The following is a 21,325-nucleotide window of genomic DNA, read 5'->3' as shown; positions in this document are numbered from 1 at the left end:
AAAAAAAGTGTTCTGCGACCGCTTACTTCGCGTAATGGATGAGCCGCCCCTGGAACTAGATGACCTTTGGAGACACCCCCCCCCCCGCTTCCAACTGCTGCTTCTGTGCTCCTCTGTCTCCGACAAGGCCAATGCACCGAGTGGGATCTTTGCAGGGGGACTTCTCCTGCGTGGGTTGCTCCTTGTCTCCGCGCCGGCCTCCTCCTCGCTGCAGAGTGCGTCCTTTCCTTTGGGCCAAATGTGCCGAATCCTTGGCTGGAGTCCTGGGGCTGCACTCAGCACAAGGCGAGGCCGCGCTCGTTCTTTTGTGTCTTACATTTCCTAACAATCATCCGGGGAGCCGGAGCCTTGTAAATAATGCACAAACATTTATGATCTCGGCTTTCGCGGCGTTCAATAATGCAGCCGCTGTGTGTAATCTGCAATGTGAGACCTTATAAGTGAATATATATATATATGCACTCAAAAGGAAAAGAGCCAGACAGCGCTTGCCAGGAAACAAGTGTGAAAACTTCAGAGTTCTTTTCCCAGGAGGAAATGCAAAGCCAAGGATGGAGATGCAGGGAAATGGACAGGATGATGCTGAACGGCTTGTCTTCGACGCTGTGGTTGCACTTGAACTCCTATGGCTCAAGGCTATGGAATCCCAGGATATGTAGTTTAGCCTCTTAGCAAAGTACAACTCACAGGAAGTCATAGCATCGAACCAAGGCCGTTGAAGTGGTGCCAAGCGGCATTGATTCTGCAGTGTGGAATGGATGCAACAAAAGACATTGGATCACCTTGGACACATATAGGTCTCCTTCTTGAGACTGATATCATTAGGCCTTGAAAGCTAAGCAGGGACAGCCCTGGTTGGCGTTTGGATGGGAGACCGCAAGGGATACCATCACATATTTCAGAGGAAGAAACTGCAAAAATCATATTTTTATATAGTTCTGGCCATCTCGGAGAGCTCTTTCCATGCCATTGCTAAACCTGGAATGGATTCTCCATCCCACTGAAACAAGCTAAGCAGGGACAGCCCTGGTTGGCATTTGGATGGGAGACTACAAGGGATGCCATGCCATATTTCAGAGGAAGAAACTGGCAAAAATCTTGGTTCTATATACTTTCGGCCACCTCGGAGAGCTCTTTCCGTGCCATTCCTAAACCTGGAATGGATTCTCCATCCCACTGAAACAAGCTAAGCAGGGACAACCCTGGTTGGCATTTGGATGGGAGACTGCAAGGGATGCCATGCCATATTTCAGAGGAAGAAACTGGCAAAAATCGTATTTCTATATAGTTTGGGCCACCTCAGAGAGTTCTTTCCGAGCCATTCCTAAATCTGGGATTCTCCGTCCCGCTGGAACCAGCTAAGCAGGGACAGCCCTGGTTGGCATTTGGATGGGAGACTGCAAAGGATACCATTCCATATTTCAGAGGAAGAAACTGGCAAAAATCTTATTTCTATATAATTTCGGCCACCTCAGAGAGCTCTTTCCAAGCCATTCCTAAACCTGGAACGGATTCTCGGTCTTACTCAAACACGCTAAGCAGGGACAGCCCTGGTTGGCATTTGGATGAGAGACGGCAAGGAATACCATGCCATATTTCGGAAGAAGAAACTTCAAAAATCTTATTTCTATATACTTTCGGCCACCTCAGAGAGCTCTTTCCGAGCCATTCCTAAACCTGGAAAGGATTCTCTGTCCCACTGAAACGTGCTAAGCAGGGACAGCCCTGGTTGGCATTAGGATGGGAGACCACAAGGGATCCCATGCCATATTTCAGAGAAAGACACTGGCAAAAATCCTATTTCTATATAGTTTCAGCCACCTCGGAGAGCTCTTTCCAAGCCATTCCTAAACCTGGAACGGGTTCTCCATCCCACTGAAACAAGCTAAGCAGGGACAGCCCTGGTCGGCATTTGGATGGGAGACCGCAAGGGATACCATCCCATATTTCAGAGGAAGAAACAGAACGGAATATACCGCTTGCCTTTTTGTACTTAACGGCGCAGGATGCCAGGTGAAGGAGCAAGTTGGCCACTTTACGTCATGGGGAAGAAATAGCAACGCAGCTGCTGGGATGACTCAACCCAACCAGAGAGGGGCGTTGGGCCCATTTTGGAGGAAATGTTGAAGGATGCCGTGATTCATAAAAGTTTCCAAAAGGAAGTCTTGTAATTGGGAACTTCCGGAAAGGGATCTGCAAAGGATGGGAAAGGGAGAGACCGAGGCATGGAGGGTTTGAGATTCCCCAGCTTTTCCAAAAAATAAAGGCAAATGCAACATGGGGTGTGTTTGCACCAGGCGTGTGCCAACTTGGGCCTTCCTCCAGATGTTTTGGAGGTCAACTTGAGTCCTCCAGATGTTTTGGACTCCAACTCTCACCATTCCTAACAGCCCCAGGCCCTTCCTTTTCCCCCTCAGCCACTTAGGTAAGAACACCTCAGCAAGCAAGAGTCCAAAAGTGGCAGGCAAACTTGGGCCTGCCCTCCAGGTGTTTTGGACTCCAACTCCCACCATTCCTAACAGCCCCAGGCCCCTTTCTTTCCCCCCTCAGCCGCTTAGGCAGGAACACCTCAGCAAGCAAGAGTCCAAAAGTGGCAGGCAAACTTGGGCCCTCTCTCTGGGTGTTTTGGACTCCAACTCCCACCATTCCTAACAGCCCCAGGCCCCTTTCTTTCCCCCCTCAGCCGCTTAGGCAGGAACACCTCAGCAAGCAAGAGTTCAAAAGTGGCAGGCAAACTTGGGCCCTCCCTCTGGGTGTTTTGGACTCCAACTCCCACCATTCCTAACAGCCCCAGACCCCTTTCTTTCCCCCCTCAGCCACTTAGGCAGGAACACCTCAGCAAGCAAGGGAGTCCAAAAGTGGCAGGCAAACTTGGGCCTGCCCTCCGGGTGTTTTGGACTCCAACTCCCACCATTCCTAACAGCCTCAGGCCCCTTCCTTTCTCCCCTCAGCCACTTAGGCAGGGACACCTCAGCAAGCAAGAGTCCAAAATTGGCAGGCAAACTTGGGCCCTCCATCCGGGTGTTTTGGACTCCAACTCCCACCATTCCTAACAGACTCAGGCCCCTTCCTTTCCGCCCTCCGCCACTTAGGCAGGAACACCTCAGCATGCAAGAGTCCAAAAGTGGCAGGCAAACTTGGGCCCGCCCTCCGGGTGTTTTGGACTCCAAGAACTCCCAATTGCTCCAAATGGAGAGCGGATAGAAATAGATTTATTTTGATCTCAAAATCCCGAGCAATTATATATATATATATATATATATATATATATATATATATATATTCTGGAAAGGAGAGAATCAAATAATCCTAGAGTTGGAAGAGACCTGCCTTTTCCTTCCTCCGAAATTTGGCATGGTATCTCTTGCGGTCTCCCATCCAAATGCCAACCAGGGATGTCCCTGCTTAACTTGTTTCAGTGGGATGGAAAATCCATTCCAGGTTTAGGAATGGCTCGGAAAGAGCTCTCCGCGGTGGCCAAAACTATATAGAAATAAGATTTTTGCAGTTTCTTTCTCTGAAATAAGGCATGGTATTCCTTGCGGTCTCCCATCCAAATGCCAACCAGGGCTGTCCCTGCTTAGCATATTTGAGTAAGACAGAGAATCCATTCCAGGTTTAGGAATGGCTTGGAAAGAGCTCTCTGAGGTGGCCGAAACTATACAGAAATATGATTTTTGCCAGTTTCTTCATCTGAAATATGGCATGGTATCCCTTGCGGTCTCCCATCCAAATGCCAACCAGGGCGGTCCCTGCTTAGCTTGTTTCAGCGGGACGGAGAATCCGTTCCAGGTTTAGGAATGGCTTGGAAAGAGCTCTCTGAGGTGGCCGAAACTATATAGAAATAAGATTTTTGCAGTTTCTTTCTCTGAAATAAGGCATGGTTATTCCTTGCAGTCTCCTATCCAAATGCCAACCAGGGATGTCCCTGCTTAGCTTGTTTCAGTGGGACGGAGAATCTGTTCCAGGTTTAGGAATGGCTCGGAAAGAGCTCTCTGACGTGGCCGAAACTATATAGAAATAAGATTTTTGCCAGTTCCTTCCTCTGAAATATGGCATGGTATTCCTTGTGGTCTCCCATCCAAATGCCAACCAGGGGTGTCCCTGCTTAGCATGTTTCAAAGGGACGGAGAATCCGTTCCAGGTTTAGGAATGGCTCGGAAACAGCTCTCTGAGGTGACCGAAACCATATAGAAATAAGATTTTTGCAGGTTTCTTCCTCTGAAATATGGCATGGTATTCCTTGCGGTTTCCCATCCAAATGCCAACCAGGGCTGTCCCTGCTTAGCATGTTTCAAAGGTACGGAGAATCCGTTCCAGGTTTAGGAATAGCTCGGAAACAGCTCTCCAATGTGGCCGAAACCATATTAATTCAACAGTATAGAATGCACCCAGAATGGACCATCCTTTGGACGTTAGGACTACATTTCTTGGTTTTGCAAATTTAATTCCTTGGTTTTGCAAATTCTGCAAATCCAGCAGGCTGGGCGAACGGAGGGCCAAAAATAGGTCCCATCGTAAAAGACGGGAGCCGGCTTTCTGACTACCTTGTAAGGCTAAAAACGAAATATGCAAGCAAAATAAAAATAAATGGGAAACGGAGCCAAGTCTTCTCCAAGTTTCCTTTCCCAAGAAGAAAGAATGCGGGAACATCTGCAAAAATATCCGATGCTAAAAGGAGATGTTTTGGTTGCACTTACACTGCAGAACGAATGCTGTTTGGCACGGCTTGAACTGTCAAAGGCTCCGTGCGATGGTAATCCTGGGAGTTCTAGTTTTCCAACGTCTCGAAGCTTTGCTGCTGAAGAGTGCAAACTTACTTATTTACTTACTTGGACGATCCCTCGTTGTCCGAATAGGATAATCCTCCAGGGTGTTTCCATAAGTGACTGTGGAGCCCTCTTCTTGACCTGCATCTTCTCCCACAGTGAGGGCATTGGTTTCCAGGTGGAAGGCGGTCTCAGTCGGGGTTGGCTTGATGCGCCTTCCTCTTGGCATGTTTCTCTCTTTCACCCTCCATTCATACCTCTTCAAATTCTGCAGCACTGCTGGTCACAGCTGACCTCCAGCTGGAGAGCTCAAGGGCCAGGGCTTCCCAGTTCTCAGTGCCTATGCCAGAGATTTCAAGGTTGGCTTTGAGCCCATCTTTCAATCTCTTTTCCTTCCCACCAACATTCTGTTTTCCCTTCTTGAGTTCGGAGTAGAGCAACTGCTTTGGGAGACGGTGGTCGGGCATACGGACAACGTGGCCGGTCCAGCGGAGTTGATGGCGGAGGAGCATCGCTTCAATGCTGGTGGTCTTTGCTTCTTCCAGCACGCTGACATTTGTCTGCCTGTCAAGAGATTTGCAGGATTTTCTGGAGGTAGCGCTGATGGAATCGTTCCAGGAGTTGCATGTGATGTCTGTAGACAGTCCACGTTTCGCAGGCATATAGCAGGCTTGGGAGGGCAATAGCTTTATCAGCAAGCCCCACTTGGTCTCCCTACAAATGTCCCAGTCCTCAAACACTCTGTTTCATTCAGAAAAGCTGCACTCACAGAGCTCAGGCGGTCAGTATTTCAGTGTCAGTGTTGACGTCTGTAGACAGTCCACGTTTCGCAGGCATATAACAGGGTTGGGAGGAGAATAGCTTTATAGACAAGCACCTTGTTCTCTCTACGGATGTCCCAGTCCTCAAACACTCTGTTTCATTCAAAAAAGCTGCATTCGCAGAGCTCAGGCAGTGTTGTATTTCAGTGTCAGTGCGGACATCTGTAGACAGTCCACGTTTCGCAGGCATGTAGCAGAGTTGGGAGGGGAATGGTTTTATCAACAAGCCCCTTGGTCTCCCTATGGATATCCCGATCCTCAAACACTCTCTGTTTCATTCGGAAAAGCTGCACTCACAGAGCTCAGGCGGTGTTGTATTTTCAGTGTCAGTGTTGACCTCTGTAGACAGTCCATGTTTTGCAGGTGTATAACAGGGTTGGGAGGACAATAGCTTTATAAACAAGCCCCTTGGTCTCCCTACGGATGTCCTGGTCCTCAAACACTCTCTGCTTCATTCGGAGAAATGCTGCACTCACAGAGCTCAGGCGGTGTTGTATTTCAGTGTCAATGCTGAGTGTGGAGAAGTGGCTGCCAAGGGAGCGGAAATGGTCCACATTTTCTAATGTTACACCATTAAGCTGTATCACTGGCATTGGGGAGGGGATGGCTGGTGACTGCTGGAAGAGCACTTTGGTTTTATCGATGTTCAATGACAGGCTGAGTTTGTCGTATGCTTCTGTGAAGGTGTTTAGAGTGGCTTGTAAGTCTTCTTCTGAATGTGCACAGACGACATTGCCATCAGCATACTGGAGTTCTATAACAGATGTTGTAACCTTGGATCTATTCCTTGAAAATGGATAGTCATCGTAAGACTGGGCCTTGTAATGACCAGCAAGCTTCTTCTGAATGCGCACAGACAATGTTATCATCAGCATACTGGCAATCTATAACAGATGTTGTTGTAACCTTGGATCTATTCCTTGAAAATGGATAGTCATCGTAAGACTGGGCCTTGTAATGACCAGCAAGCTTCTTCTGAATGTGCACAGACAATATTATCATCAGCATACTGGCAATCTATAACAGATGTTGTTGTAACCTTGGATCTATTCCTTGAAAATGGATAGTCATCGTAAGACTGGGCCTTGTAATGACCAGCAAGCTTCTTCTGAATGTGCACAGACAATGTTATCATCAGCATACTGGCAATCTATAACAGATGTTGTTGTAACCTTGGATCTATTCCTTGAAAATGGATAGTCATCGTAAGACTGGGCCTTGTAATGACCAGCAAGCTTCTTCTGAATGTGCACAGACGATGTTATCATCAGCATACTGGCATTCTATAACAGATGTTGTTGTAACCTTGGATCTATTCCTTGAAAATGGATAGTCTTGGAAAGACTGGGCCTTGTAATGACCAGCAAGCTTCTTCTGAATGTGCACAGACGATGTTATCATCAGCATACTGGCAATCTATAACAGATGTTGTTGTAACCTTGGATCTATTCCTTGAAAATGGATAGTCATCGTAAGACTGGGCCTTGTAATGACCAGCAAGCTTCTTCTGAATGTGCACAGACGATGTTATCATCAGCATACTGGCATTCTATAACAGATGTTGTAACTTTGTATCTATTCCTTGAAAATGGAAAGACTGGGCCTTGTAATGACCAGCAAGCTTCTTCTGAATGTGCACAGATGACGTTGTCATCAGCATACTGGAGTTCTATAAGAGATGTTGTTGTAACCTTTCAGTCTGCTGAGGTTAAATGAGGAAACTACAGTTCCCAGGACTCCATAGCCTTGCACCATTGAGGTCCTACTGGGGTCGGTCTGCAAAACTAGGAAAACTACAACTCCTGGAATGACAAAAAAGCAAAAAATACTCCCAAAGGCAGGCAGAAGTTACAATATTTTCCTTTTAATTGCTAATGTACAGTGTAATCCGGGGGACAAAAGGGCAGCAGGCAGTAGACATGTCCGAAGGGGGCAATGGAGCTATGGCATCGGATTTGGGGGTTATTATGGGGTGCCAACTGGCCGAGGCTCTCGGTGGGCCTTTGCATGGAAGCAAAAGGGGTCTCCAGAGGTCATCTAGTCTCATTACTTTCCCTGAAAATACTATTTTTTGCACAAATTATTCTGCAAGCCACCTGTGCCATAGCTCCAAAGCCTCGCCTCGTTTTCCAAGATGCAACACCATTAAATATACCACGTTTTTTTTAAAAAAAAAATCATAAAAAGTCCCCCCCCCCCAAAAAAGCCAGTGTCTTGACCAGACAAGTGCAAGGAGAAAATGAAAGGAGTGGGCAAAGGAAGACACCGCAGGCCAAAGCCCCCGCGAGACGCCGTCCAGGACGGACACACACACACAAAAATAGGCCATATTGAGAGAGATATAGATCGACGGAGGGGGAAACAAACCCATACAGTTCCATGGAGAGAGCGTCAAAATAAGGGCTGTGCCACCCCTTGAAAGGTGGGCATCACCCCAAAAGGGACACAAGGAAAGGACCTGAAGGCAGAGCGAAGCGGCCGCCTCAAAGGGAAGGAAGGCAGTGGGGAAAACCTGAGCTGAGGATAAAATATCAAGAGAAAAGAAGGGAAAGAAAGAGAAGATGAAAAGGAAGGAAGGAGATGGAAGAAGGGAAGGAACGGAGGGAATGAAAGAGAAGGCAAAAGGGAAGGAAGGGAGGGAGAAAAGAAGGGAAAGAAAGAGAAGATGAAAAGGAAGGAAGGGAAAAAAAGAGAAGATGAAAAGGAAGGAAGGAGATGGAAGAAGGGAAGGAACAGAGAGGAATGGAAGAGAAGGCAAAAGGGAAGGGAGGGAGAAAAGAAGGGAAAGAAAGAGAAGATGAAAAGGAAGGGAGGGAAAGAAAGAGAAGATGAAAAGGAAGGAAGGAGATGGAAGAAGGGAAGGAACAGAGAGGAATGGAAGAGAAGGCAAAAGGGAAGGAAGGAAGAAAAGAAGGGAAAGAAAGAGAAGACGAAAAGGAAGGAAGGAGATGGAAGAAGGGAAGGAACAGAGAAGGCAAAAGGGAAGGGAGGGAGAAAAGAAGGGAGAGAAAGAGAAGTTGAAAAGGAAGGAAGGAGATGGAAGAAGGGAAGGAACAGAAGGGAATGAAAGAGAAGGAGGGATAGGGAAAAGGTCAGGGAGGGAAGAAGAGAAAGAAAGAGAAAACAAAAAGGAAGGTGATAGAAGAAAGGATGCAGAAAGAAAGGAAGGGATGGAGGGAAGGGAAGGAAAGAAGGAAAAAATTAGAGGAAGAGAGGAAGAGAGGAAGAAAGGAAGGGAAAAGGTTGGGGGAAGGAGAAATATAGGAAGGAAAGGTGAGAGAAGAAAAAAAGAAAAGAGGGAAGGAAGGAAGGAAAAAGAAGGAAGCAAGAAAAGAAGGGAAAGAAAGAGAAGGGGAAAAGAAAGAAAGGTAATAGAAGAAAGGAAGAAGGTGGGAGGGACTGAAGGGAAATGAGAGAAGGAGGAAAAGGAAGAAATTGGAGGAAGGAAGGAAGGAAGGAAGGAGAAGGAAAAAAAGGAAGCAAGAAAAGAAGGGAAGGGAAGAAGGCAAAAAGGAAGAAAGGAGATAGAAGAAAGGAAGAAGGTAGGGACTGAAGGAAAGTGAGAGAAGAAAGGAAGGAGGGAAAGGAAGAAAAGGGAGGGAAGAAGGAAGGAGAAGGAAAAAGGAAGGGAAGGAGGAGGAAAAAAGGAAGGAAGGAAGAAAAGGGAAGAGAAGGCAAAAAGGAAGAAAGGTGATAGAAGAAAGGAAGAAGGTGGGAGGGACTGAAGTAAAGTGAGAGAAGAAAGGAAGGAGGAAAAGGGAGAAATGGGTAGGAGGAAAAAAAGGAAGGGAAGGAGAACAGAAAAAAGGAAGGAAGGGAAAGAAGGGAAGGAAAGAGAAGTCAAAAAAGAAGGAAGAGAAGGAGGAAGGGAAGAAAAGAAGGATAATGAAATATCTGAGACTTTCTAGAAGTCCTGCCCCTTTTCTGAGGAAGCCTTGACTTCTTGGGCCTGGGAACATAGAATCCTAGAATCCTAGAGTTGGAAGGGACCTGGTGGGCCATCCAGTCCAACCCCATTCTACCAAGAAGCAGGAAAATCATGTTCAAAGCACCCCTGACAGATGGCCATCCAGCCTCTGCTTCAAAGCCTCCAAAGAAGGAGTTTCCACCAAACTCCCAAGTGTGAATTTCCACTTGGGGAGGGATGTTGCAGCATCCCTCCCCAAGCCAACAGAAACCAAAAGCCTTTCTCTTGTGCGCAATTGCGCTGTAACAGCATTGTGTGGAAGGAAGGAACTGAGGTCTGGCAAGTGCGCATGGCAACATCATCAGGAGAAACAGGGGAGGCCGGAGAACAGCAAATGCAGGCGCATAACAGGGATGTTTGAGTGGCACAACGGAACATGTTTACATTTGGATACATGCAAGTGGAAAGGAAGCCTCCAATCCTCCTCCATGAAACTTGTGCACGGACGAATCCTGTGCATTCATGACATCGATGCATTGGGTTGGTGTGAGTATTCCGGGCTGTGGCCATGTTCCAGAAGCATTCTCTCCTGACGTTTCGCCCACATCTATGGCAGGCATCCTCAGAGATTGTGAGGTCTGTTGGAAACTAGGCAAGCGGGGTGGATATATCTCTGGAATCGTGTCCAGGGTGGGAGAAGTCTGTGCGTTGTTGGGGTGGCAAGGCAACCGAGGGATTGGCAACGAGGGGAAGCGGTCGAAGGAGAGGGCACGGGACCAAAAACAAATTCGTCTGGCATTTTTAAGAGGAGGGAGGCGGCTCCGAACCCCGCCCTCCAGCACCCAAAGTCTGGACGTGCGGACGTTGAGTTTGCGCCCGAGGAGGAAGCCAAAGAGGGCTTGGCCACCGTTCCCCGTTTTGGCATCGTCGTCGTCTTCTTCCTCCAAGATGGACGTTGGGCCCGGCGCCGAACGGAAAGGAGAGAGAAAGAAGAGAGAGAAAAAAGTTCTTCTATTCTCAGCACTGGGAGGAAAAGAAAAGAAAAGAAAGAAGGGGTTAGGAAAAGGAAAGAGGAAGAGAACATATTACACGATGTAACAAAATTGGAAACTTTTTCTGTTCCTGGTTTGAAAGACTTATCTATATAAATAAAAAGGTAAAAAGCAAAAAAACCAACATTACAATATTCATGCTTATCTTCTTACCTAACTGGATTTACCTATTCCTTTAAAGTGCTTTTTACTTAGATGCTTTTTACTTATCTATATAAATAAAAAGGTAATGTTCAATGTATTGTCGAAGGCATTACGAAAGGTAATGTTCGTTTGTGGGATTAACGTGACTCAAAAACCACTGGACGAATGGACACCAAATTTGGACACAAGACACCTCTCAGGCCAACGAGTGACCATCACGCATAAAAACACGGAAAAACACAGCGGAAGGGATTTAAAAAGCCAAAAAAAGAAAATACATTACAATGTTCATGCTTATCTTCTTACCTAATTGGATTTAATTATTCCTTTAAAGTGCTTTTTACTTAGATGCTATTTACTTATCTATGTATATAAATAAAAAGGTAATGTTCGTTTGTGGGATTAACAGAACTCAAAAACCACTGGATGAATGAACACCAAATCTGGACACAAGACACCTCTCAGGCTAACAAATGACCATCACTCATAAAAACACTGAAAAACACAGCGGAAGAGACGTAAAAAGCCAAAAAAAGGAGAGAAAATACATTACAAGGTTCATGCTTATCTTCTTACCTAATTGGATTTGCCTATTCCTTTAAAGTGCTTTTTTACTTAGATGCTTTTTACTTATCTATATAAATAAAAAGGTAATGTTCATTTGTGGGATTAACAAAACTCAAAAACCACTGGATGAATGGACACCAAATTTGGACACAAGACGCCTCTCAGGCCAACAAGAGACCATCACGCATAAAAACACAGAAAAACACAGCGGAAGGGATTTAAAAAGCCAAAAAAAGAAAGAAAATACATTACAATGTTCATGCTTATCTTCCTACCTAATTGGATTTACCTATTCCTTTAAAGTGCTTTTTACTTAGATGCTTTTTACTTATCTATATAAATAAAAAGATAATGTTCGTTTGTGGGATTAACAGAACTCAAAAACCACTGGACGAATTGAGACCAAATTTGGACACAAGACACCTCTCAGGCCAAGTGACTATCACTCAGAAAAACACTGAAAAACACAGCGGAAGAGACTTAAATAGCCAAAAAACAACAACATTACAATGTTCATGCTTATCTTATTACCTAATTGGATTTACCTATTCCTTTAAAGTGCTTTTTACTTAGATGATTTTTACTTATCTATATAAACAAAAAGGTGATGTTCGCTATGGGATTAACAGAACTCAAAAAACACTGGACGAATGGACACCAAATTTGGACACAAGACACCTCTCAGGCCAACGAGTGACCATCACGCATAAAAACACGGAAAAACACAGCAGAAGGGATTTAAAAAGCCAAAAAAAAGAAAATACATTACAATGTTCATGCTTATCTTCTTACCTAATTGGATTTACCTATTCCTTTAAAGTGCTTTTTACTTAGATGCTTTTTACTTATCTATATAAATAAAAAGGTAATGTTTGTTTGTGGGATTAACAAAACTCAAAAACCACTGGACGAATTGACACCAAATTTGGACACAAGACATCTCTCAGGCCAACAAGTGACCATCACTCATAAAAACACAGCGGAAGAAACTTAAAAAGCCAAAAAAAGAAAATACATTACAATGTTCATGCTTATCTTCCTGCCTAATTGAATTTACCTATTCCTTTAAAGTGTTTTTTTAGATGCTTTTTACTTATCTATATAAACAAAAAGGTAATGTTTGTTTGTGGGATTGACAGAACTCAAAAGCCACTGGACGAATGGACACCAAATTTGGACACAAGACACCTCTCAGGCCAACGAGTGACCATAACTCAGAAAAACAATGAAAAAAACTGAAAAACACAGCAGAAGGGACTTAAAAAACCAAAAAACAAAAATTACATTTGCTGTGACATATTGTGCTTTTGTGTCAGTAAAGTAATAATACATTTCCATGGTTGAAGAAGGATTTGAATGTCAATGAAGAGGATATCATCATCATCATCATCATCAATAATAATAATAATAATAAATTTCCATGGTTGAGATGGAACTTCAATGTTAATGATGAGGATGACAATAATAATAATAATAATAATACATTTCCATGGCTCAAGAAGGATTTGTATGTTAATGAAGAGGACATCATCAATAATAATAATAATAATAATAATAATAATAATAATAATAGTTTTCCATGGTTGAGATGGAATTTCAATGTTAATGATGAGGATGACAATAATAATAATAATAAATTTCCATGGCCGAAGAAGGATTTGTATGTTAATGAAGAGGACATCATCATCAATAATAATAATAATAATAATAATAATAATAATAATACATTTCCATGGCTGAGATGAAATTTCAATGTTAATGATGAGGATGACAATAATAATAATAATACATTGCCATGGCTGAAGAAGGATTTGAATGTTAATGAAGAGGACATCATCATCATCATCAATAATAATAATAATAATAATAATAATAGTTTTCCATGGTTGAGATGGAATTTCAATGTTAATGATGAGGATGACAATAATAATAATAATAATAATAATAATAATAATAATAATAATAAATTTCCATGGCTAAAGAAGGATTTGAATGTTAATGAAGAGGACATCATCATCAATAATAATAATAATAATAATAATAATACATTTCCATGGCTGAGATGAAATTTCAATGTTAATGATGAGGATGACAATAATAGAGGACATCATCATCATCATCATCCATAATAATAATAATAATAATAATAATAATACATTTCCATGGCTGAAGAAGGATTTGAATGTTAATGAAGAGGACATCATCATCATCAATAATGATAATAATAATAATAATAATAATAATAATAATACGTTTCCATGGCTAAGGAGGGATTTATAGGATAAAAGTCCCAAGCATGGAAAATGTAGCCAGACGAAGCATCGTTTGGAATCAAGTTATAGAATAGCATAGCATAGCATCATAGAGTTGGAAGAGACCTGGTGAGCCATCCAGTCCAACCCCATTCTGCCAAAAAGCAAGAAAATCGTGTTCTAATCACCCCCAACAGATGGCCATCCAGCCTCTGTTTAAAAGCCACCACACTTTGAGGCAGAGAGTTCCACCACTGAACAGCTCTCACAGTCATAGAATCATAGAATCATAGAGTTGGAAGAGACCTGGTGGGCCATCCAGTCCTACCCCATTCTGCCAAGAACTGGGACAATCGCATTCAGAGCACGACCGGCAGTGCAAAAGCTGCCACTGTTGCAACTGAAGTGAAATCCGGGCACTACAAAATCCCCAGCAAGTAGTCCCAAAGTGTGGGCAAAGCTTGCCCTGAGGACTACAGCTCCCAGAATCCCTCAGCGATTGTAACCCCTCCTCTTCCTGCTCACCTCGTTGGTGCCTCCTCCACCACCGCCTCCCCCTCCGTGGCTCAGGAGCCCCGTCTGTTCGTTCCGTCTGTCCGTCTTCATCTCCACCACCGTGTCATCGGGGTTCCCCTCTTTGGGCGTCCTGGAAAGGGGTGGAAAACGGGGTCATCTCAGGCTGCATCCACACTGGGAAATGGAGTCTGAGTCTGAATACACCCAGATCGGATCTGTGTCTATTCAGACTCAGACTCCATTTCAGAAACAGTATGCTTTTAGAAGACTATAGAAACAACAGGCTTTAGAAAGACAGAGACTCTATTAGACTCTCAGAACAGAGAGATGCTTGAGTCCCTTTAGGGAGATAGGGCGGTCTATAAATAATAATTATAATAATTATAATAATTATTATTATTATAGAGTTTGTACTGCTGGACGTGCTCTTTGTGCCCAGCGGGAAGCCAGGGTGCCTCAAGTGAGAGGCCCTAAGGATTTTCCTATACAGAGTCTTTAGAAGCTTGAAAGATTTAACAAAGTCCTTTATTATTGCTTAGGTCTTCAACAAATTAAACAAATGCTTCTCAGATCTTCAACAGGTCAAACAAATGCTTCAAGGCTTTGAATCAACTGGTGGCTTTCTTAATCTTGTCCACAAGGGACAGGCAAATGGCTTCGTGAACTGTTTCTTTTCTTTAACAAGGAAAACCCTTTTTAACCCCTCCTTGGGCAATCTACTTTCTAAATTTTGCTGGTGTGGGCTCTACTCCCGGCTCCAAACTGAAGAAGAATGCTGCACTTGCAGAGCTCAGGCAGTGTTGTATTTGGAATCGTTCCAGGAGTTGCGTGTGACATCTGTAGACAATCCACGTTTCACAGGTGTATGGCAGGATTGGGAAGACAATAGCTTTATCTACAAGCTCCTTGGTTTCCCTACGGATGCCCCAGTCCTCAAACACTCTCTGCTTCATTCGGAAGAATGTTGCACTTGCAGAGCTCAGGCGGTGTTGTATTTGGAATCGTTTCAGGAGTTGCGTGTGACATCTGTAGACAGTCCACGTTTCACAGGTGTATGGCAGGATTGGGAGGACAATAACTTTATCAATAAGCTCCTTGGTTTCTCTACGGATACTCCGGTCCTCAAACACTCTCTGCTTCATTCAGAAGAATGTTGAACTTGTAGAGCTCAGGCAGTGTTGTATTTGGAATTGTTCCAGGAGTTGCGTCTGATGTCTGTAGACAGTCCACGTTTCACAAGTATATGGCAGGATTGGGAGGACAAAAGGTTTATCGACAAGCCCCTTGGTCTCCCTATGGATGTCCTGGTCCTCAAACACTCTCTGCTTCATTCGGAAGAATGTTGCACTTGCAGAGCTCAGGCGGTGTTGTATTTGGAATCATTCCAGGAGTTGCGTGTGACATCTGTAGACAATCCACGTTTCACAGGTGTATGGCAGGATTGGGAGGACAATAACTTTATCAACAAGATCCTTGGTTTCCCTACGGATGCCCCGATCCTCAAACACTCTCTGCTTCATTCGGAAGAATGCTGCACTTGCAGAGCTCAGGCGGTGTTGTATTTGGAATCGTTCCAGGAGTTGCATGTGACATCTGTAGACAGTCCACATTTCACAGGTGTATGGCAGGATTGGGAGGATAATAGCTTTATCGACAAGCCCCTTGGTCTCCCTACAGATGTCCTGGTCCTCAAACACTCTCTGCTTCATTCAGAAAAATGCTGCATTTGCAGAGCTCAGGCAGTGTTGTAATTGGAATTGTTCCAGGAGTTGCGTCTAATGTCTGTAGACAGTCCACGTTTCACAGGTGTATGGCAGGATTGGGAGGACAATAGCTTTATCAACAAGCCCCTTGGTCTCCCTACGGATGTCTTGGTCCTCAAACACTCTCTGCTTCATTCAGAAAAATGCTGCACTTGTAGAGCTCAGGCGGTATTGTATTTGGAATTGCTCCAGGAGTTGCGTCTGATGTCTGTAGACAGTCCACGTTTCACAAGTGTATGGCAGGATTGGGAGGACAATAACTTTATCAATAAGCTCCTTTGTTTCTCTACGGATGCTCCGGTCCTCAAACACTCTCTGCTTCATTCGGAAAAAATGCTGCACTTGCAGAGCTCAGGCAGTGTTGTATTTGGAATCGTCCCAGGAGTTGCGTGTGACATCTGTAGACAGTCCACGTTTCACAAGTGTATGGCAGGATTGGGAGGTCAATAACTTTATCGGCAAGTCCCTTGGTCTCCCTACGGATGTCCCGGTCCTCAAACACTCTCTGCTTCATTCGGAAGAATGTTGCACTTGCAGAGCTCAGGCGGTGTTGTAGTTGGAATCGTCCTAGGAGTTTCGTGTGACATCTGTAGACAGACTACGTTTCACAGGTGTATGGAAGGATTGGGAGGACAATAGCTTTATTGACAAGCCCCTTGGTCTCCCTACGGATGTCCCGGTCCTCAAACACTCTCTGCTTCATTCAGAAAAATGCTGCACTCGCAGAGCTCAGGTGGTGTTGTATTTCGGTGTCGATGTTGACTTTGGTGGAGAGGTGGCTGCCAAGGGAGCGGAAATGTTACACCATTAATCTGTATCTCTGGCACTGGAGAGGGATTGGCTGGTGACTTCTTCTGGAAGACCACTTTGGTTTTTTCGATGTTCAGTGACATACTAATGCCATGGGTATCCCAAAAGTCAGCATGTAGACCAGTCAAGGCTTTGTAGATTCTCCAGCTGGAGTCCTTTGGAACTGTTTTCCCCCGGAATTTCGTAAGAAACGACGCTTCTCTACAGGTGGAGCTGATTCACGTCCTGTAGCTAAGCTTCCAACTGTAAGACTGAGCTAAGATGGCTCCCTTTCCTTCCTGAACCCTGGGGAAAGGGGTGGAACTAAAAAAACCCAATGATGATAGGCAGGTGGCTGCAAACCAAGGGAAGCCACCTTATTGCAAAATGCTTGGAACTTTGGAATACATGCAAATACTCAAAGAAAGGAAAGGAAGTTGGAGCTCCTGGTACAGCTGTACCAGCACAATGCCTTTCCAAATGGTTTTCCCAAATGGTAGTGAATGCCATTTTCCAAAAGTCCAAATGCATTTAGCATTGCACTCATCCTATTTTTAAGTGGTCTTAGAATCATAGAATCCTAGAATCCTAGAGTTGGAAGAGACCTCGTGGGCCATCCAGTCCAACCCCATTCTGCCAAGAAGCACTAATATTGCATTCAAATCACCCCTGACAGATGGCCATCCAGCCTCTGTTTAAAAGCTTCCAAAGAAGGAGCCTCCACCACACTCCGGGGCAGAGAGTTCCACTGCTGAACGGCTCTCACAGTCAGGAAGTTCTTCCTCGTGTTCAGATGGAATCTCTCTTGTAGTTTGAAGCCATTGTTCCATTGCGTCCTAGTCTCCAAGGAAGCAGAAAGGAAGCTTGCTCCCTCTTCCTCCCTGTGGCTTCCTCTCACATATTTATACATGGCTATCATATCCCCTCTCAGCCTTCTCTTCTTCAGGCTAAACATGCCCAGCTCCTTAAGCCGCTCCTCGGAGGGCTTGTTCTCCAGACCCTTGATCTGCTCTCCCTCCTCCCCGTGGCTTCCTCTCACATATTTATCCATGGCCCTCATCATGTCTCCTCTCAGCCTTCTCTTCTTCAGGCTAAACATGCCCGGATCCTTAAGCCGCTCCTCATAGGGCTTGTTCTCCAGACCCTTGATCATTTTAGTCGCCCTCTTCCTCTGGACACATTCCAGCTTAGAGTCAATATCTCTCTTGAGTTGTGGTCTTATCCGTTTAGGAATCTGCTGGGCACTTTCCCTGCTAAGCAAATTGGGTCTTTGGGGTGTAATAAGCATTGATTGATTGACAGGACAAGGAGGTGGGGGGTCAGGGGTTTCATGGCACTCACAAGGACCTCTTCTCTCCGCTGCCGCAAGGAAGCTGTCCTCGCCGCTGCATGAAGTAGAAGAATCCGACGATGAGCAGCAAGAGCAGGACGCAGACGCAGACCGCAATGACCGCCACCGTGCTGCCGCCTTGGCCCTCCTCGCCGTCCACTGTTTGGGGAGAAAGGCGACCCATGAAAACAAAGGACACACGATCCCAACATCAGCTCCTATTTCGGTGCATTGGCTGAAATGCACCCAGCCGTTTCTCGAGACCCACCTGTGCGAAGTTCGGGGTTTCCTACGGCAGCATGCACGAGACGGGGAAAAGCAGTTAATGGACCAAATCATTAAATCCATCCATCCTATGCCCAGATTTGGCCAAAGGGGCCAAACCTACCCACGGTCCAGATTTGAAAAGGGAAGAGGATGAGAGGATGGGCAGAAAAGAAAGAAGGAAGGAGGTTGGAAGGAAAGAAGAAAAGGAGTAGGCTAAAAGGAAGGAAGGAAGGAAGGAAGGAAGGAAGGGAGGGAGGGAAGGAGTGAGGGAGGGAGGGAGGAGAGAAGGAAGGAAGGAAGGGGAGAAGGAAAGAAGGAGAGAAATCATTGAGAAGCTAAGTCAATACATAGTTTGGAAAGAAGGAAGGTAGATAGGTAAGGGAGAGAGGGAGAGAGGTTAGGAAAGAAGGAGAGAAGGAAGGAAGGAAGGAGAGAAGGAAAGGAAAAATCAGAGAAGAAAAGAAGGGCAGAAGGGCGGAAGGGCGGAAGGGCGGAAGGGCGGAAGGAAGGAAGGAAGGAAGGAAGGAAGGGGACAAAAGAAACAAGAAAGGAAACAGGTAGATCAGAAGGAAGGAATAGTCTGTGAAGAGGAAGGAAGGAAAGAAGAAAATGAGGAGTTTGGTTGGAAGGAGAGAAATAAAAGCTTGAAAGAAAGAAGGAAGGAAGGGCAGAAGGAAAAAAGAAAAGAAGAAAAGAGGTAGGCTAGAAGGCAGGGAGGCAGGCAGGCAGGCAGGAAGGAAGGAAGGAGACAAAAGAAACAAGAAAGGAAGCAGGTAGATTGGAAGGAACAGTCTGTGAAGAGGAAGGAAGGAAAGAAGAAAAGGAGGAGTTTGGTTGGAAGGAGAGAAATAAAAGCTTGAAAGAAAGAAGTAGATAGGTTGGAAAGGGGAAAGAGGGAGGGAGAGAGAGAAAGGAAGCAAGGAAGGAAGTAGGTAGGTTGGAAGAAAGGAATAATTTGTGAAGAACAGGGAAGGAAGGAAAGAAGAAAAGGAGGAGGAGGAAGGTTGGAAGGAGGGGAAGAACAGTTTGGAAAGAAGGAAGGAAAGAAGTAGGTAGGTTGAAAGGGGGAAACAGGGAAGGAAGGTAGGAAGGAAGGAAGGAAGGAAGGAAGGAAGGATGGATTTTGGAAAGAAGGAAAGGGAGAGCGAGGAATTTATTTATTTATTTATTTGTAGTGTCTGTATCTGTGCTCTGTTTTCTCTCTTTCTCAAAGAGACTCAAAGTATCTAATAAATTGAAATGACACAATGTCTACATTAAAAACCAAAAAGTATGTAAACATTGAAATAGAATTAAATATAGGGCTTATTTAAAAGATAAATAATTTAAAAGATATATAACTCATAAAATCATTAAGAAGGTTAATTGGTAGGTAGTTTGGAAAGAAGGAAGGTAGGTAGGTAGGTAAGGGAGGGAGTTTAGGAAAGAAGGAGAGAAGGAAGGAAGGAAGGAAGGAAGGAAGGAAGGAAGGAAGGAAGGAAGGAAGGGGAGAAGGAAAGAAGGAAAGGAAAAAGTTGAGAAGGAAGGAAGAAAAGAAAGAAGGGAGGGAGAGAGGGGGGGAGAAGGAAAGAAGGAAAAAAAGATGAGAAGGAAGGGCAGAAGGAAAGGAGAGAAGGAAGGAGGGAAAGTAGGAGAGAAATCATTGAGAAGGTAAGTCAATACGTAGTTTGGAAAGAAGGAAGGTAGGGAGAGAGAGAGGTTAGGAAAGAAGGAGAGAAGGAAGGAGAGAAGGAAGGAAGGAAGGAAGGAAGGAAGGAAGGAAGGAAGAAAAGAAAGAAGGAAGGGAGGGAGGAAGGAGAGAAGGAAAGAAGGAAGGAGTGATATAGAGAAGAAAGGAAAGGAAAGGAAAGGAAAGGAAAGGAAAGGAAGGAGGGAGGGGGGGAAGGAGGAAGGAAGGAAGGAAGGAAGGAAGGAAGGAAGGAAGGAAGGGAGGGAGGGAGGGAGGGAGGTGGACTAAGGACTTACCTGCAGGTCCCGGGGAAGATGGTTGTGTTGGGGAAACTATGGGGAGAAATGGATGCATTAGGGTTGTTTTATATGATGGTGGCAAATGGTTAAGCCCTCCCTTCCATGCAGTGTGGTCCTCATCCTGATCTCCCCCCATCCGAAATCCCATCCACATTAAACAGCAATGGTTAGCTTCACCCTGCATGCAGTTTGTTTATAAAGCAAGCATGGGCCAACTTCAGCCCTCTAAGTGTTTTGGACTACAACTCCCACAATTCCAAAACACGCAGAGCCCAAGTTGGTTGGTATAAAGTCTTGCTTGCAAGTGAAACTTGGGGACAGAAATCAGACCGAACCTTCCTTAAAGGAGCCAAAGGACAACAGATCCCATGCTCCCCTTCCATGCCACTCACCCTTCTCGAACTGGAAGGTCTGCTTGTCCGAACCGTGTTTGTTCTGGGCCCAGCAGGAAACGCCGCTCTGAACCAGTTCAGGTGTCACTTCCACCGACAAGGTGTTTGCAGAGAGTTCCTGGGAAAAGATGCAAAGGTCTTTAAGGCCTTGCATGGTCTGGGGCCGATGGACCTGAGGGACCGCCTCACCCCCTCCCAACCCCAGAGATCCCTCCGTTCTGAGGACCAAGATCTGTTGGAAATTCCCAGTGTCAAGACCTTGTGCCTAACAGCAACCAGGCGCAGAGCCTTCACAGCAGTGGCACCATCGCTCTGGAATACTCTGCCACCTGAAGTCCGTGCCTTGCGGGACTTACCAGCTTTCCGCAGGGCTTGTATGACATACCTGTTTCGACAGGCCTTTGATCTTTGATATTGTTGTTTTTAAATTGTTTTAAATTGTCTTAGATTTTTGCCTATTCTTGTAAGCCGCTCCGAGCCCGAGGGGAGTGGCGGCATATAAGTTTGAATTATAAATAAATAAATAAATAAATATTTTAGGGGTGTATTTTGCACTGTATTTCATAATCTGGTTTTCATGCATTTGCCTGTTTGTCCTGTATGGTAAAACTGTATAGTCTAAGCATTAAATAAACTACTACTATGATTAGAAGGTGTAAAATTACTACTGTTAATCAGGGGCTTTATATACCAATAGTTATGCTTTATATACCAATACTTATGCAGGCCTGGGCAAACTTTGGTTCTCCACGTGTGTTAAACTCCAACTCCCAGAATTCCTGACAGCC

General features: G+C 44.9%; 1 protein-coding gene across 1 annotated transcript in view; it reads right to left on the bottom strand.

The window, feature by feature from the left end:
- Positions 1 to 7,434: 7,434 nt before the first annotated feature.
- Positions 7,435 to 21,325, bottom strand: part of LOC132780038 (basal cell adhesion molecule-like) — a 94,407-nt gene continuing 80,516 nt past the window's right edge. The window contains exons 12-16 of the mRNA XM_067461603.1: positions 20,538 to 20,655; positions 20,143 to 20,178; positions 17,922 to 18,069; positions 14,038 to 14,158; positions 7,435 to 10,520 (exon numbers count right to left, since the gene is read on the bottom strand). Coding sequence (XP_067317704.1) covers positions 10,515 to 10,520; positions 14,038 to 14,158; positions 17,922 to 18,069; positions 20,143 to 20,178; positions 20,538 to 20,655 — 429 coding nt within the window. The 3' untranslated portion in view covers positions 7,435 to 10,514. The remainder of the gene's footprint in view (positions 10,521 to 14,037; positions 14,159 to 17,921; positions 18,070 to 20,142; positions 20,179 to 20,537; positions 20,656 to 21,325) is intronic.

This window comes from Anolis sagrei, chromosome Y, assembly GCF_037176765.1.
Source record: "Anolis sagrei isolate rAnoSag1 chromosome Y, rAnoSag1.mat, whole genome shotgun sequence".
Taxonomy (NCBI): Eukaryota; Metazoa; Chordata; class Lepidosauria; order Squamata; family Dactyloidae; genus Anolis; species Anolis sagrei.
This window is presented reverse-complemented; position numbering and strand designations above follow the sequence as displayed.